We start from the raw sequence: 15,543 nt of genomic DNA on the forward strand, positions 1-15,543 counted from the left end.
CTACTGCTTAGTTGTCGTACAGAAATATTTCCTTTGAATTTTGAAACGAAAAAACTTCAGCCGTAAAACTTTTGGAGCGAGTTATGATGACTACAGTAGCCTTACCGATAAGATACAGACATCGGACACCGGAAACCGAGGTGTCTTTATACGGAACGATCGAGAGGAAGACAGTGAGAATTGACAACTGAATCAAGCAGCATCACTCTTATTAATAATCATTTAGAATTATGTTTATTTTGTAATCTTTTTAAAAAGTATAAATTCACATCGAACAACTTAATTGGCGCAGTCGGTAGGACACTGAAGAGATTCTACGGAAAGCATCGTGACCATCCTTGAGGAATCCCTTAGTGTCAACTATTAATTCAGAAGAATCTACAAACTCAGGAAACTGAAAGGAAGCTGAGTGGAGGACTACGCACTGAAAGGCATAAGGTCAGTCATTGAGCAATACATCCTTTAACCTCACGAATCCTTTGTTAACTGACGTGAAGTACACACATAGCTAACATGGCTAACCCACTATAAATAGATAACACAGGCACCATAATGGCAGCTAAGGAAATAGGTAGAATGATAGGAACATTCAGTGGTAAAGCAGAAGAACTAGATACTTTCGTTATCGAGATGGATCAGTACCACAGCCGATATGGAGCTACTAGGGATCAAAGCTTAAATGAATACGTATATTTTACGATAAAAAGCAAATTATTAGAGAAAGCTAGAGATTTTGTTAGAAGTCGACCAGACTTGAGAAATTGGTCCGAACTAAGAACCGCTCTTACGGAACAATTCGGAGATAGGACAAACCGCGAAATATTGACAAACGAATTCCAATTAACACGAAGACAACATAATGAAGACATGTTGAGTTTCCTTAATAGAATCAGGAAATTGAAGGCTAGAATAGACCTTAAGATACAAACAGATCCTTTAATGGGGATAATGAAAGATGTGGCAAGAGGTTATGCAGAAAGCATGGCGATCATGATATTGAAATCAAACGCACCATCAGAACTAGAGCTAAGACTTGGCAAACCGACAACGTTGAATGAAGCCGCGAATATAATCACAGAATATCTGATTCACGAGAAACAGATTAGTAGCCTGCGAGGAGTTAATACACAGACGTATAGAAAACCAATTTTACCACCCCGACCAATACAAGGAAAGCCACATGTAAATAACAGCCGTCATTTTGGAATCCTGTAAATACCGCGCAATACCAACCAAACATGTATGCACCAACGTACGGACAATCGCGAGCTACGAACTTCCCATCACAGCCTATTAACGTACAGCCTATACCTAGGGCACCGCAAAGATTCCCCACTAACTCACAGGTATTTGGGAAGCCCATTAATGCATTCGCGCTCGATAGCAATAAACCGCAAAAACCAGTTACACCTATGTCAGGAGTTTCCAAAATACCATCAACAATAAATCAGAAACCATTCTCGCCTTTCGAACAGAATGCTCGACATTACGCTCCTGGAAATAAGACCTTCAGAGCTGCTGGACCCCCTGATTTCATAATCGAAAAACTCACAAATATAAAATATCAAGAACAAGATAATTACTATTATCCAGAAACGGAGACATTTCAGGGCTGCGAAGAATATTCAGAGAACATGCAGTTCTCGACCGAAACAAGTGCTGAACAAACTGAAGCACCCGCAAGCCAGGATTTTCTCGAGGACCAATGACAAAAACCAAACGAATAGAAATTAATACAGTACTCAGCAACTCATTACCATATATAGAAATTGCAGAGCCATACATGAAACTGTTGATAGATACAGGATGTCAGGCTTCCATCATGCGACCTATAATAGCGGAACAGAACTTCCCACATCAGATCTTTCGTAGTAATACAGTAATAACTACGTGTACAGGGCAGCAAAATCCCCGATTTTAAAGAATTCAGTCAGCACGAACTCATAGAGTTCATTCTATTCAATTTCCATGATTATTATGACGGACTTATAGCAGTAAATGAATTAAGAAAAGCAAAAATGCACATAGATCTAGAAAACGGATTGCTACGCAACGACGAGACCGAAATCCCCCTGAAATACCGAACAGATTTTAGCATTCAGAGAATAGAAATTCCCGGAAATACAAGTATTTTGAAGAGAATAAAGACCACACTTGACGAAGGAGAATGGATAATACCCGAGATTACGGCAGGAAGTTCTGTCATCAGGTCAGGTGCGATAGAAGTGAAGGATAACTATACGATAGTAGAAATCGTCAACAATTCTCTGAACACTACATTAAGAGAGAAATTATTGGAAAGAACCAAAGACGTGATACCTTTAAATGAAGTAGAACTATTTCAAGCTCACATGGAACCACAACTAGCTGAAAAACCACGAGAGCTACAGGAAATTCGCGTAAACCAGCTTAATAGCGAAGAGTCACATGAGCTACTCAAACTTCTACAAGGTTACACAGTCGTACTCCGTCAACCAGAGAGTAAACTAACGCTTACCAATAGAATAAAACATGCTATTAAGACAAAAGACGAAATACCTACCAAGACATACGTCATAGACGACATACCAAGTCATATAGGTATCCGCACATACATAAAGAGGAGGTACAGAAACAAATACACAAAATGCTTGAAGACGGCATAATTAGGCAATCACATTCACCCTGGAGTTCACCTATATGGATAGTACCCAAGAAGCAAAATGCTAGTGGGAAGAAGAAATGGAGAATCGTGGTAGACTATAGGAAGGTGAATGAGAAAACTATCGATGATCGGTACCCATTACCAAATATATAAGATATTCTAGACAAGTTAGGAAGGTGCCAATACTTCACAACCCTTGATCTAGCATCCGGATTCCATCAGATAGAAATGGACTCAGAATCCATTGAAAAAACAGCGTTGAATGTAGAAAATGGACATTACGAATATACACGAATGCCCTTTGGTCTAAAAAATGCACCAGCTACATTCCAACGTGCAATGGATAACATCTTAAGAGAACTGCAAAACAAATTAGGCCTTGTCTATATGGACGATATTATAATCTTTTCTACATCTCTACAAGAACATATTAGTAACCTCAGAGCAGTCCTTGACAGACTCAGAGGCGCTAGTATGAAGATACAACTGGATAAATCTGAATTCTTGCATAAGACAGTCGAATTTTTAGGACACATAGTTACGACCGAGGGAATCAAACCAAATCCACGAAAATTACAAGCAATAAAGAATTTCCCTATACCACAGACGGCTAAAGAAATCAAATCGTTCTTAGGCTTAACAGGCTACTATACAAAATTCATTAAGAACTTTGCTAGAATCACCAAACCAATGACGAAATGTCTGAAAAAGGGAGAAAAGATTGAGCATACAAAAGAACTTGTGGAAAGTTTTAAAACATGCAAGAATGCCTTAATGGAAGAACCTATACTGCAGTATCCAGACTTTGACAAACCATTCAATTTAACGACCGATGCATCTAACGTTGCTGTTGGAGCAATACTCTCACAAGGAACGATAGGAAAAGATCTTCCTGTGGCATATGCGTCGAGAACACTCAACCCAGCGGAAATAAATTATAGCACTATCGAAAAGGAATTGCTGGCCATTGTCTAGGCAACAAAAACTTCCGACCGTATTTATATGGAAGAAAATTTAAAATCATTACTGACCACAAACTACTGCAATGGTTATTCTCTTTGAAAGAACCTAATTCTAAACTCGTTAGGTGGAGACTTAAATTAGAAGAATACGAGTATGAAATCGTATACAAGAAAGGGAAACTTAACAATAACGTCGATGCCTCATCGCGATTTGAAATAAATCCTATCGATAGCGAATCAACCAAGGCAAATCCTCCAGGTGATTTAGAAATCATACAATTACTCAAAGAATTGCCTGAAAAGACATTATCAATATCAAGAAACGAGGCCGACCTGATACTGGAAGAATTTAACAGAGAACAGAGAATTCATGAGGACGACACGAACACCATACATACGAGTCATGAGGATCCCATACTCGGGATACCCATCATCGAAAAACCAGTAAACCTTTATAAAAATCAAATAAATGTTACGGTCTCAGGAAACGATATAAAGGTCTCAAAGATCAGGGTATTTGAAAACAGCCGCATGAGATTAAACATCCCGGAAAAGGCAACGTAAGACCACTGGATCAAATTTATAAAAGAGTATGTGAATCCTAAAGAAAAATATTATTTCTATTTCAAAGACAAGAATTAACAGCTAGTACTGATCACCATAGGTAACAAGTACTTTAAGAACAGATTCTTACAAGACATCATAGATACAGACCAACAAATGGAAATGATAGCTAACCAGCATGTAAAGAAAACTTGTCACAGAGGGATCAAGGAAAACATCCAAGCTATAAAAAGCAAACATTACTGGCCAAAAATAGATGAAATGATTAGAGACTATGTAAATACCTGCGAAGTATGCCAAAAAAGCAAGTACGAGCGAAGACCCCATGAACTCGTATATAAGCCTACAGCTATAGGGAGAAATATCTGCGAACATCTATATGTTGACACCTTCAAGATAGGTAGCGAATATTTCATAACCATTGTCGACAGTTTCTCTAAGTATGGGCAAGCATACCACACGCAAGCTATAACAGGTATAGAAACCACGAAGAATGTACTACAATTTATAAGCCAGTTTGGTATACCTACAAAGATAACCTGCGATAACGGAGTGGAATGGAAAAACGAAACCTTTCAAAAATTTTGTGCATACCATGGTATAGAAATATACTATACGACGACTATAGTCCGTTTGAAAGATTTCACTCCACGATAATAGAAACCCTTAGAGCTTTAAAAACTGAAGACAGCAAAGTATCAACTGCAGAAGCAATGAGATACGCTATATTAGGATATAACAACTCTATTCATACAGCAAAAGGATATACACCCTTCCAGGTAATTAAAGGTGACGTCAATTCGAAAGACTCTTTCGAGACCACAGAAGCCAGTGCCACTACACAGTATCTAGAAGAACACCAGAAAAGAATGGGAATTATAAAGACTCAGATACTCGACAGGCTTGCAACAAAACAGGAAAGGACACTAGAACGTCTGAATGAGAATAGAAAGGAACATGTACCGATAGACACGGACAAGCCTCTGTACTACAAGGGACACCTGTATCGTATATCCAGTAAGAAACAAGAACCTCTATACAAAACGACAAAGGAGAAACCCAAAGTGATTAGTTCTCATAAAGTCGATTTAGGCAAGATCACTATACACCCCAGATTGACGAAGCCTCAACGGTTTGTTTCAGACAAGCAAAATGACGATCCTACTGCTAATAATGATACACCTCACGATGGGAATAGAGATAACACCGATACAGAACAGCCTTCTACCCATGAGATTGGGCAACGCTAAGATGATAGAAGGAAAGCATACATTCCAATGCGGCATCAATCTGGAAATTTATAAGGAAGCTATGAAGTCATTCACAGAAGAGAGAACAACAAGAGCAAATATAAGACGTACTACAGAATAACGAAACAAATCATAAGGGAAATCGACGACGTAAAGGAACTCTTGCACAATCTCGAAGAGGAACCTCGTACCAAGAGAGGAGCCGTTAATGTGATAGGCAAAGCAGCTAAATGGTTATTCGGTGCCATGGATAGCGAGGACAAAGAGACCATACACGAGGAAATGGAACTACTTAAGAAAAATGAGCTACGCTTAAATACAGGTCTTACCAAACAAAAGACCATATTGCAGGAAATAACAAGAAGTCACACCCCTGCTATAGAAAGATTGTATGCAAATCAAAAAGAACTGAGCAGGGCATTAGAACAAATAGACAGTAAGGGTAGTATTAAAGCACATGAACCCGAATTAGAAAGCACGTTAATAGTAGAAGCATTATACGTGGAAATAGTAGCAATAAAAGAAAAATTGAAAGAATTAGAGCTTTCCATATCATTCGGAAAATCTCAAACGTTATATAGGTCAGCTATTAAACCCAAATTATTCAATCAAATCATAAAGCATTACAATAAAGACAATCAGGAAATGCAAATACCTACACTTAGGTCCATACTCAATTACTATCAGCTAGCCATAACACAAGTCAAGATTAGCAACAACACTGTACTATTTAAGATACACATGCCCCGAAGTAGAAGATTTCTACTACTGTCAGAGGAGGGACACCCATGCAACCAACATTTGCATCTACAAGATGCTGACGGAAGGAATCAACACCTGCATTAGGACCAGAATCCGCAACAGAGGCGACAGTATGGAGCAAATAAGCAACAATCACGTGATCATCGTACCGCTTCATACGATTAAAGTTACTATCAAATGTAACAATGAGGAAATTAAAGAAATTAACCGTCCTTATATAATCACGATGGACGACTGTCAACTAAAGGGACAAGGACGCACCTTCTCGCAGACCGTCACATTCCACAACGAGACTATATTCAAACTACCAGCCGAAGAAGCCACGATCATAGGGAAACAACCAGAAATACACCTAAGAACTATTCGACGAGACGAATTGGTGAAAATTAAGATTCTCTCGGATAATCTGGAAATACCAATCCTAGAAGGAAGAGCACAGCAACATGCTACATGGGCTAATATTAGCATTACCATCTTCACAATGCTTGCTGTAATAGGATTAGTTGTAACCTATTATTTCAAAAACCACCTGAAAAGGAAAAGCACTGATAACAAAGATACCAATCACACGCTGACGGCAAAACGAATGGTATCGTTTTCCGAACTTCGACGGTAGGAGTTATGATGACTATAGGAGCTTTACCGATAAGATACAGAGACATCGGACACCGGAAGCCGAGGTGTCTTTATACGGAACGATCGAGAGGAAGGCAGTGAGAATTGACAGCTGAATCGAGCAGCATCACTCTTATTAATAATCATTTAGAATTAAGTTTATTTTGTAATCTTTTTAAAAAGTATAAATTCACATCGAACAACTTAATTAGCGTCGAGTTTGAAACGAAAAATATCATTCGCTGAATTATTTAGAATTAAACACGCTGACGGCAAAACGAATGGTATCGTTTTCCGAACTTCGACGGTAGGAGTTATGATGACTATAGGAGCTTTACCGATAAGATACAGAGACATCGGACACCGGAAGCCGAGGTGTCTTTATACGGAACGATCGAGAGGAAGGCAGTGAGAATTGACAGCTGAATCGAGCAGCATCACTCTTATTAATAATCATTTAGAATTAAGTTTATTTTGTAATCTTTTTAAAAAGTATAAATTCACATCGAACAACTTAATTAGCGTCGAGTTTGAAACGAAAAATATCATTCGCTGAATTTTTGGGACATTGAGTTTGAAACAAAACGGTTTCACCCGTAAAACTTTTGGGACTCACCCCACTCCTACTTAACCCCGCCCCCTGGTCTCGCTATAACGGATCTATTACTACTCACATGATTTGTAAAATACTGTAATAAAATAATGTAAAATAACCCAATATTTTTTATTTCCGTCCTAAAAATCTTGTTTGTTGTAAGTACTGGTAGCTAAATATTGATATTTACAGTAAAAAGTGCAATTTTTCAAGTTCGAGGTAATTAACCCTTTTAGTGCCGGACGACGATATATCGTCGTTCGCTACACTTGCGAAAAGTGCCAACGACGATACATCGTTGCGTATGCGATGGCGCCTTATTCTTTGTATTGCGAAAAAGTTCTACCTCAAAATAAATTTATAAAACGGTCTAATATTATTACAAAAAAATTTTTGAAATTGTTTTTGGGTTTAATTCTTTGTTATATTCTTCTCTGGTTGGTGCAAAGGCTTTTTGGTACCATTTGTTCTGTAATAGATCTGTTTGACGCTTGCCGTGCATCATGGAGTTATCTTTTTGTTCTCAGAACCGATATTGGTTATTTTATTAAAAATGATTGAAAATGAAATACTTATACTTCATATTACGTGACCTACATAAAACTGTGATCAAACGATTATTTTTCTTGAGATTTTAGGCTTTCGCGGCCAATAGATCAACTAAAAATAACTTATGATTGGCTGAAGCACTGATCGGCATGATCAACCATAGGTATATTAAGACTTCCTGACAACAAGGAGCTTCAATATCGAAACGATTATTTTTCTTATGTGCAAATATTGTTTGTAGAAGAGAAACTTGTTTCTATGTTTTTCATCTTGTTTTATATTGATGTTATTCATATGATTTCCAGTAAATATTGAAATACAATTAGCATTATCTTATTCTCCCTTTCTTCCGTAATACGCTTTATTTGGAATTTTTTAAATATCATTCTTAGTTCGGTTTTTATAAGCTTTTTCCGAAACCTTAATAAATTCGTCAAATTCGTCCGGTTATCTTCGCAGAGGCACCCGTTTTTCGCTCGGCACTAAAAGAATTAAAAATAAAACATGCGATTTTCATTGAAGATTATAATTATACAGGTATCTGTGAATTGGCATAGATTTCATGATATTGATATTTGAATGATGTAAGTATTTAAAAGAAAAAAAAAAAAAAAAAAGTGAGACTCGAACAAGCGACCCCGCGACTACTAGACGCGAGCGTTACCGGGTGAACTAAGCGGCCTGCTCGAATGTTGTAACACATTTAGTGCACATAAAGCCCTCGCAAAACTTCAAAGTCGATTTTCTCTAGAATCTCTGAATATGGCATCAAACTGCTTTGGGAGATTACTATTCGAGTTCTCTGCTTCACGTAACATAAGTATGAAAAATTACAAAAACCGATTGCCGTGCCTTCCCCTTGTTAGGTTAGCTTAGGTTCGGTTAGATTGTGAACAATAGGTCGCGAAATTTATTCGTCGTTATTCATTATAACATCGATTGGATATGAATTATCTGCTTGATTCGCAATCTCATGGATCTATTGTTAATTTCAAAAGTATTTAAACCTTGATTCTGTAAACGCGTGGTCGCGTCACAAGGTTGACGCAGTTAATAATGACCGATTTTGTGATCGTTGAACCAAAATCAAATGTGTTACTTTTGCTTGAAACTGTTCTTGTCTCGAAGATCAACGACACCTCCGCGACCTGGATTAGTCGCTGGAAGACAATTTTACCTTCATTTTGATTTGTTAGAAATCTATGCGGGAGTTCAATTTTTCCGCGTTTCTCTCACGAGAATCTGGCGCCCTACTTTTGAAAGAAATTAGATATCGAATATTCGTCAGTCCCTGGGTACTAACACAAATTTAGTGGCACTCAGTCAGCCTCGATCCCCATCCGAGGTTTGATTGTGATTGCGTCACAACAGATAGGACCCAATACGCAGTCATTTCCGAGAGAAAAATAAAAAAATATACAGGGTGTTCCGAAACTACCTGACCCGGTGGGTATGGCGGTGTTCGGGAAGCCTCACTGATCACGAAAACGACCTTCCTTTTGTCCGGAAGCTCTTAGTTTTTAAATGGGAGCAGGTCAAAGTTGACCAATCAGAACGAGGCGTCAAGAGAAACGTAGGCACCTACGAACTCTGAGTTTTCTTCCCTCGCTTTTGTTTCGCGGTAGCTTGTTTCTTATTTCCAATAGGCATGTCTTCGGCTGACGTCATCCTGCCCGAAGTCACCGAGAAACAAAAGCGAGGGAAGAAAACTCAGAGTTCGTAGGTGCCTACGTTTCTCTTGACGCCTCGTTCTGATTGGTCAACTTTGACCTGCTCCCATTTAAAAACTAAGAGCTTCCGGACAAAAGGAAGGTCGTTTTCGTGATCAGTGAGGCTTCCCGAACACCGCCATACCCACCGGGTCAGGTAGTTTCGGAACACCCTGTATATTTTTTTATTTTTCTCTCGGAAATGACTGCGTATTGGGTCCTATCTGTTGTGACGCAATCACAATCAAACCTCGGATGGGGATCGAGGCTGACTGAGTGCCAAATCAGTAAAGCCTCCCGAACACCGCCATACCCACCGAGTCAGGTAGTTTCGGAACACCCTGTATACGTAGTTTTGAAAAAATCAGAAGTAAGCCGTTATCGGAAGTTTATCCAGGAGTTTTGTAACGAGAAAATATCTCAATATCTGGTATCGCTTGGGATAAAATTCGAGACGAGTGTACCGTATAGCCCCAAGCAGAACGATATAGTCGAGTGTGTGAATCGTACGATTGTCGAAAGTGCCAGGACAATGCTTGAGGCAGAAGATCTACCGCGTTTGCTTTGGGCGGAAACCATAAACACGATAGTGTATCTACAGAATCAAATTCTGCGGAGTAAAAAGAACGGAGGGAAAACTCCGTATGAGCTTTCGACTGGTAGAAAGACGAGTCTCCGTCACGTGAAGGTGTTTGAATCGCAAGCGTTTCTACATGTACCGAAACAATTTACGAAAATATTCGACGCCAGGGAGAAGCGTGTGATCCTGGTCGGATACTAGGGAGATTCGTCGAATTATTGAGTTTGTCATCCTGATACGAGGAGCGTGACGTTTCACGAAAGAATCGGTAAAGTGTGCCCGAACGGTGCGTCGATGACGAAAGAGGGATAACGTTTCCGGCGGAGTATGTCAGCGATGACGAAAAGGAAGTTGCAATTCGAGAGGAACCTGCAGCCAAACACAATGCGAGAGATGCACCTCGTGAGGATATACGAGACACAAATGCATTGCCGCCGAATGCGAGGTAATTTCTTCAAGACCGACCATTAATTCGAACTCCAAGAAGGTACGAGGTCAAGATCGATATTGTGGAGTACAACGCGCCAGCGTTATACGAGGAAGCCGTGAGTGAAGAGAACTCTGAAGAATGGACTAGGGCAATAGAAAACGAGTTGAAAGCACATGTGAAAAATGGAACCTGGGAAATTGTGTTAAGACAGACCGGCAACAAAACAATTGTTTCGGAATGGGTGTTTAAAGCGCATAGAGACATGTCAAAGAATAACTTGTAACGTAATTCTTTGACTTGACCCGACAACGATAGCAAAACATACGGGAACGACTATCTGCGAGAACCAACCTACGTTATAGACTGCTTTGACAATATCCAAATCCGAGAATTAATCATTCTGATTGGTCGAGAGCCTTTTAACCGATAACTCTTCTATCTACTTCGAGTCGTCCCTTTAAACCAAATCGAGAGCGTTCCTTAACGGATCGGTACGTATCATCTGGAGATTCTCCACGGCCGCTTCCCCAGAGCATCGGGCGACAGCTGGGCACCACATCCTTAACTCGGGCAGGAGGTTCCTCTCTTGCCCTTAACCGTATCAAAACTATCTCCGCCCGCTCTACAGCCCTTTGCCCATCTCCAGCGGGGCGCCGGTATTTCATCCGGGCTTCTGCCGGTTCGTGGAGACGTCTTCGTCGGGTACTCTCCTTTGCCGGGCAACTCGGTACGTCCAGACTATCTCCCCACGGCAGACTCGAGCACCTCGACCTCAACAAAACAATAACGAAATCTTGCGAGAGCCTTGACATAACTATACGAATCAACCCGAGATCGTAGCTTCCGAGCAGGGTGGCGACCCGAAGGGAACCAGAAATCGAAAACGTTATCTATATCGGTAACCAAAGCCGCCTTGGGACCGTGATATGAAAAATCACTTCACAATATAGTATACACACATACTATTACTATTTTTTTTAAATATACACTATGTCTGTTATTAATAATATTTTTAATTTTACCGCTACATTACATCATTACCTCTATTATTACTTTTTATTATATTTTAATTATTTATATCGCTTTGCCTTATTATTAATTATTATTGTTTCTATGCTTTAAAAATGTTATTGTAATACATAAAAAAATAAAAAAGGGAAACATTAACTTGTGTATCCTGATTTACACCGTGAATATTGTACCCTACCACCACCACCGCCACCATAGATCTTATTATCCTGCGCATGCCGGTGATCCGCCAAACTCTTCGTTCACACAAAAGCGTTATAGTAGTCTTGGGCGATTCTATCGTTTTTCCGCAAATCACCACTAAACACATTCTGGAAGTCATGCATCCCGAAGCCGCAGGAGAGGTAGTGTAAAAACATCATGCAGAACTGGCCGCACACCGTCGACGTCTGGCTGTGAAGCTGCTGAGTATTCCATCGGAAAGATCGACAGTTCCGTCGGAGTCTCGATGCGCGGTGATGATTCAGCGGTGGTAATCCGTAGCTGTCAAAGTAGTAGCCGTCTCCGTCAGCGTCCGCGTACATGGCAACCCAATGCGCTCCCGGCTTCGTATGATCGTCCGTGTTGGCGACAATGGCAGCGGGTTTCGACCAGTTTCGGGGTATTCTATCAGCTGCGTAGACACCCGTCGTATGCGCCGATATACCGCGAAGACTGAGGTAAAGGTCTAGCGTGTTCATATATGCGGTCCGTTATTCCGAAGCCAAAATTCAAAGCGTAAGGTGTTGTTCAGAGCGCAGATAAACGACCCTCGTGCTTCCTTACAGGCGTGAACGATGCACTCGTAATGGCCACGATTCGGCGGGAAGTTCTCGCATGGTGAGTTATTGGGGGTTTCATCCAAATCTATAACCTCCCTCGCCATAACGGTCTGCAGAAAAACCACACTCTCCGAACCTCGCGTGTACATGTTCCACAAAATACCGGCTATATTTCGGAGATTGGCGTATAACTGCTTGTATGTTGTACCGCCGTCGAACCACTCTAGGCTGTGCTGATAGCGGGTTGTGGTGTTGTTCTCGCTTCTGATTGCTGGTGGCAATTCGTTGAAACCATAGATGGTGAAACGATCCAGTGGCCTATGCATCTTCTTTCTACAGCCACGACGCCAATTTCCTTCGCAGCCAGACGCCCTTCGGAGTCTTTGAATTCCTCGATCTTGATGACAAAATCCATGGTCACGGTGCTAACTCGAAGGTGTTCAATGAGAAACTAACGACAATGCTAACAACCACCCGCGATACCGTGTGCATAAAAGATGATGACGCAGACCCCAAACTGCTGACCTATGTATTTTCTTCGATTGTTCAGCCGCCGTAACCTACGACGATTTGGCGCGAGGCGTCGATCTCCAGAACGTTATCGTACTCCGCGTAGACGATACAGTTCACGGTGGCGGCCAACGGTTCGTCGAAGTGTACCTAGATTCGTACACTACCGTGCTCGATCAGCTTCCAGTGGGAGTTGCTATTTGCCGAGAGATCGGGTGTAAGATCGAAAACGAACAGGCAATAGACGTCTGCGTAAGCGGAGGACTTCCGTTTCCGGCGACGCGGTGAGAAGGTGTTACAGTGACAGTGTACAAAAGGCAAACGGTGTGCGGTGTAACAGACGGGCAAACGGGCAGAGAAAATACAGTGCTAGAAGAAGGAAGGAATAGGGAACAAAGATAATAAATCAGCATAAATAGGTAGGGTAAGGAGGGCTAGTTAAAAGGGGGACAGAAAAGGGGTCAGAGAGTCAGGTTAGGAGTGCAGAGGGACTAGGAAAGGCGGGAGGCAGGTAGCAAGGAAGAAGGACAGACAGGTTGAGACAGAAGGTAAGGAAGGAAACAAGTGAGGTTGATAGGACAGATAGAAAGGTAGAAGGCAGGCGGTCAGGATAGCGTGGGCCGGTAAGGAAGGGAGTAACGGGAGCAGGTAAGGAAGGGAGCGGTTATGGAAGAAGAGGGCAGGGGCCTGAAACGGAATTTAACGCTTGAGAAAGTACGGATAGGGAGGACAGCAAGTGAGGGAGATATGGTGGGAGCAAATGTGAAGGGAAAAAGGAAAGAAAGGGAGGCAGAACGAGTGAAGAGGCAGACGAGGGAGTTGAAAGAGGCGGAGGTTTTCAAAAGGAGTAGGAAAGTGGAAAGATCACCGACAAAGGAGGCAGGAACAAAAGGAATGGAAGAAATGATGAGGAGGATGGAAGATGTAATGAGATCGGAGTGTGAAAGAATAAGAGAGAGGGTAGATGAGAAGGGATAGAACTGTGAAGAATAGGGGAATGCGGAGAGCAGGGGTGGTGGGAAAGAGAGGTAAAGCTAGGAAAGGAGTGGTGGTGGATAGTTGGGATTTATGTAATCAAAGATATAGACAAAAAGCTATAGCTGTGGGAAAAGTGGCTGGAAAGCAGAAGTATAAATAGGGAAGGGAAGAAATTGTGTAATTTAATAAATGAAAGAGGATGGGGAATTTTGAATGAATGTGTGGAAGGGGACGAGGAGGGGAATTGGACATTCGTGGGAGAAAGAGGTTGTTCGGTGATAGATTACATAGTGATGAGTGAAATGGTGAGAAATAGCGTACTGAGGATGGAAGTAGAAGGGAAGGTAGACTCAGATCATCTGCCGGTAGTGGTCTGGGTACGTAGAGAAGGAGGGAAGAGACATCATAAGGGGCAGAGCAAAAGGGGAGGGTATAATGGGCAGAAGTGACTGGACAGAGAGAGGAAAAGAGCTGTTTCAGGAAAAGGTAGATATGTGGGAGTAGGGTGAGCGGAGTGTGGAGGAAGGGTGGGAAAGCCTGAGAGGGAAGATTGTAGAGGGGCTAAAGGAGACCGAGTAGCTGAAGAAGAAAGGAGGGAGGAGTGGATGGTGGGACGAGGAGTGTAGAGAAGGAAAGGAGAAACTAAAGGAGAAACTGGTGGAGTTCAAGAAAGGGAAAGGGGATGAAGTAGAGTACAGAGAGGAAAAAAGGAGGTATAAGAAGCTGTGTGATGACAAGAGGAAGGTGGAAAGGGAGAAATGGGAAGAGGAGATAAAGGCAATAAGGACGGAGGAGCAGGTATGGAAGGTAGTAAATAGGGGAAGAAAAAGAAGGAAGGGCGTGAACGAGAACATCAGGATGAATGAATGGGATAGGTATTTCCGAGGTGTGTTGGGAGCGTCGGAGGAGAGAGTGAGGGGAGGGGAGTTAATAGAAAGAGAGATGATTGAAGATGAAGAAGACGTCACACTGCAGGAAGTAAGGGAGGTGGTGCAGAGACTGAAGGATAAGAAGGCGGTGTAGGAGGATAAAATTCCAAATGAAGTGTGGAAGTACGGAGGAGAGAATATGGAGAGGGCATTATGGGAGATATGTAAGAGAGTGTGCAGAGGAGCGGGGTGGCCAGAAGGTTGGAAGGAAGGAGTAGTAATTCCAATAGTGAAGAAGGGGGAGGGAAAAAGGTGGAGGAGTATAGGGGGTTCGCACTGACACAGACAACATACAAAGTATATGTAGGGGTTCTGGAAAGGAGGCTGAGGAGAGAGGTGGAAAGAAAAAGTTTGCTGCCACCGAGTCAAGCAGGCCTTAGGAAGGGGATGGGGACGGTGGACAACATCTATGTACTAAATTACCTGATGAACCGAGAGTTAGGGAAAAAGAAAGGGAAGCTAATGCTGCTTTTTGTAGACTTCAGGGCGGCTTTTGACTCAGTGGACAGGGGGAAGTTGTTCGAGAGTATGAGGGAAAGAGGGGTGAGTGAAGGGCTAGTGAGAAGATGTGAGGTGGTGACGGAGGAAACGCGTAACAGAGTCAGAGTAGGAAGGGAGATAGGAAAGAAGTTATGGACAAAGAAGGGGGTAAGGCAGGGATGCCCGCTCAGCCCCC

At 41.7% G+C, this 15,543-nt stretch overlaps 1 protein-coding gene across 1 annotated transcript; it reads left to right on the top strand.

The window, feature by feature from the left end:
- Window positions 1–552: 552 nt before the first annotated feature.
- Window positions 553–1,215, top strand: LOC107270779. The gene has a single exon (XM_015746104.1). It carries the CDS (start codon window positions 553–555, stop codon window positions 1,213–1,215), a length of 663 nt encoding a protein of 220 aa, XP_015601590.1.
- The last annotated feature ends 14,328 nt before the right edge of the window (window positions 1,216–15,543 follow it).

This window comes from Cephus cinctus, unplaced genomic scaffold (assembly GCF_000341935.2).
Source record: "Cephus cinctus unplaced genomic scaffold, Ccin1 Ccin1_scaffold0818, whole genome shotgun sequence".
Taxonomy (NCBI): Eukaryota; Metazoa; Arthropoda; class Insecta; order Hymenoptera; family Cephidae; genus Cephus; species Cephus cinctus.

Excerpts from the sequence above, each read along its gene's own strand:
- LOC107270779 (XM_015746104.1), top strand. The coding sequence starts at position 553 with ATGGCAGCTAAGGAAATAGGTAGAATGATAGGAACATTCAGTGGTAAA.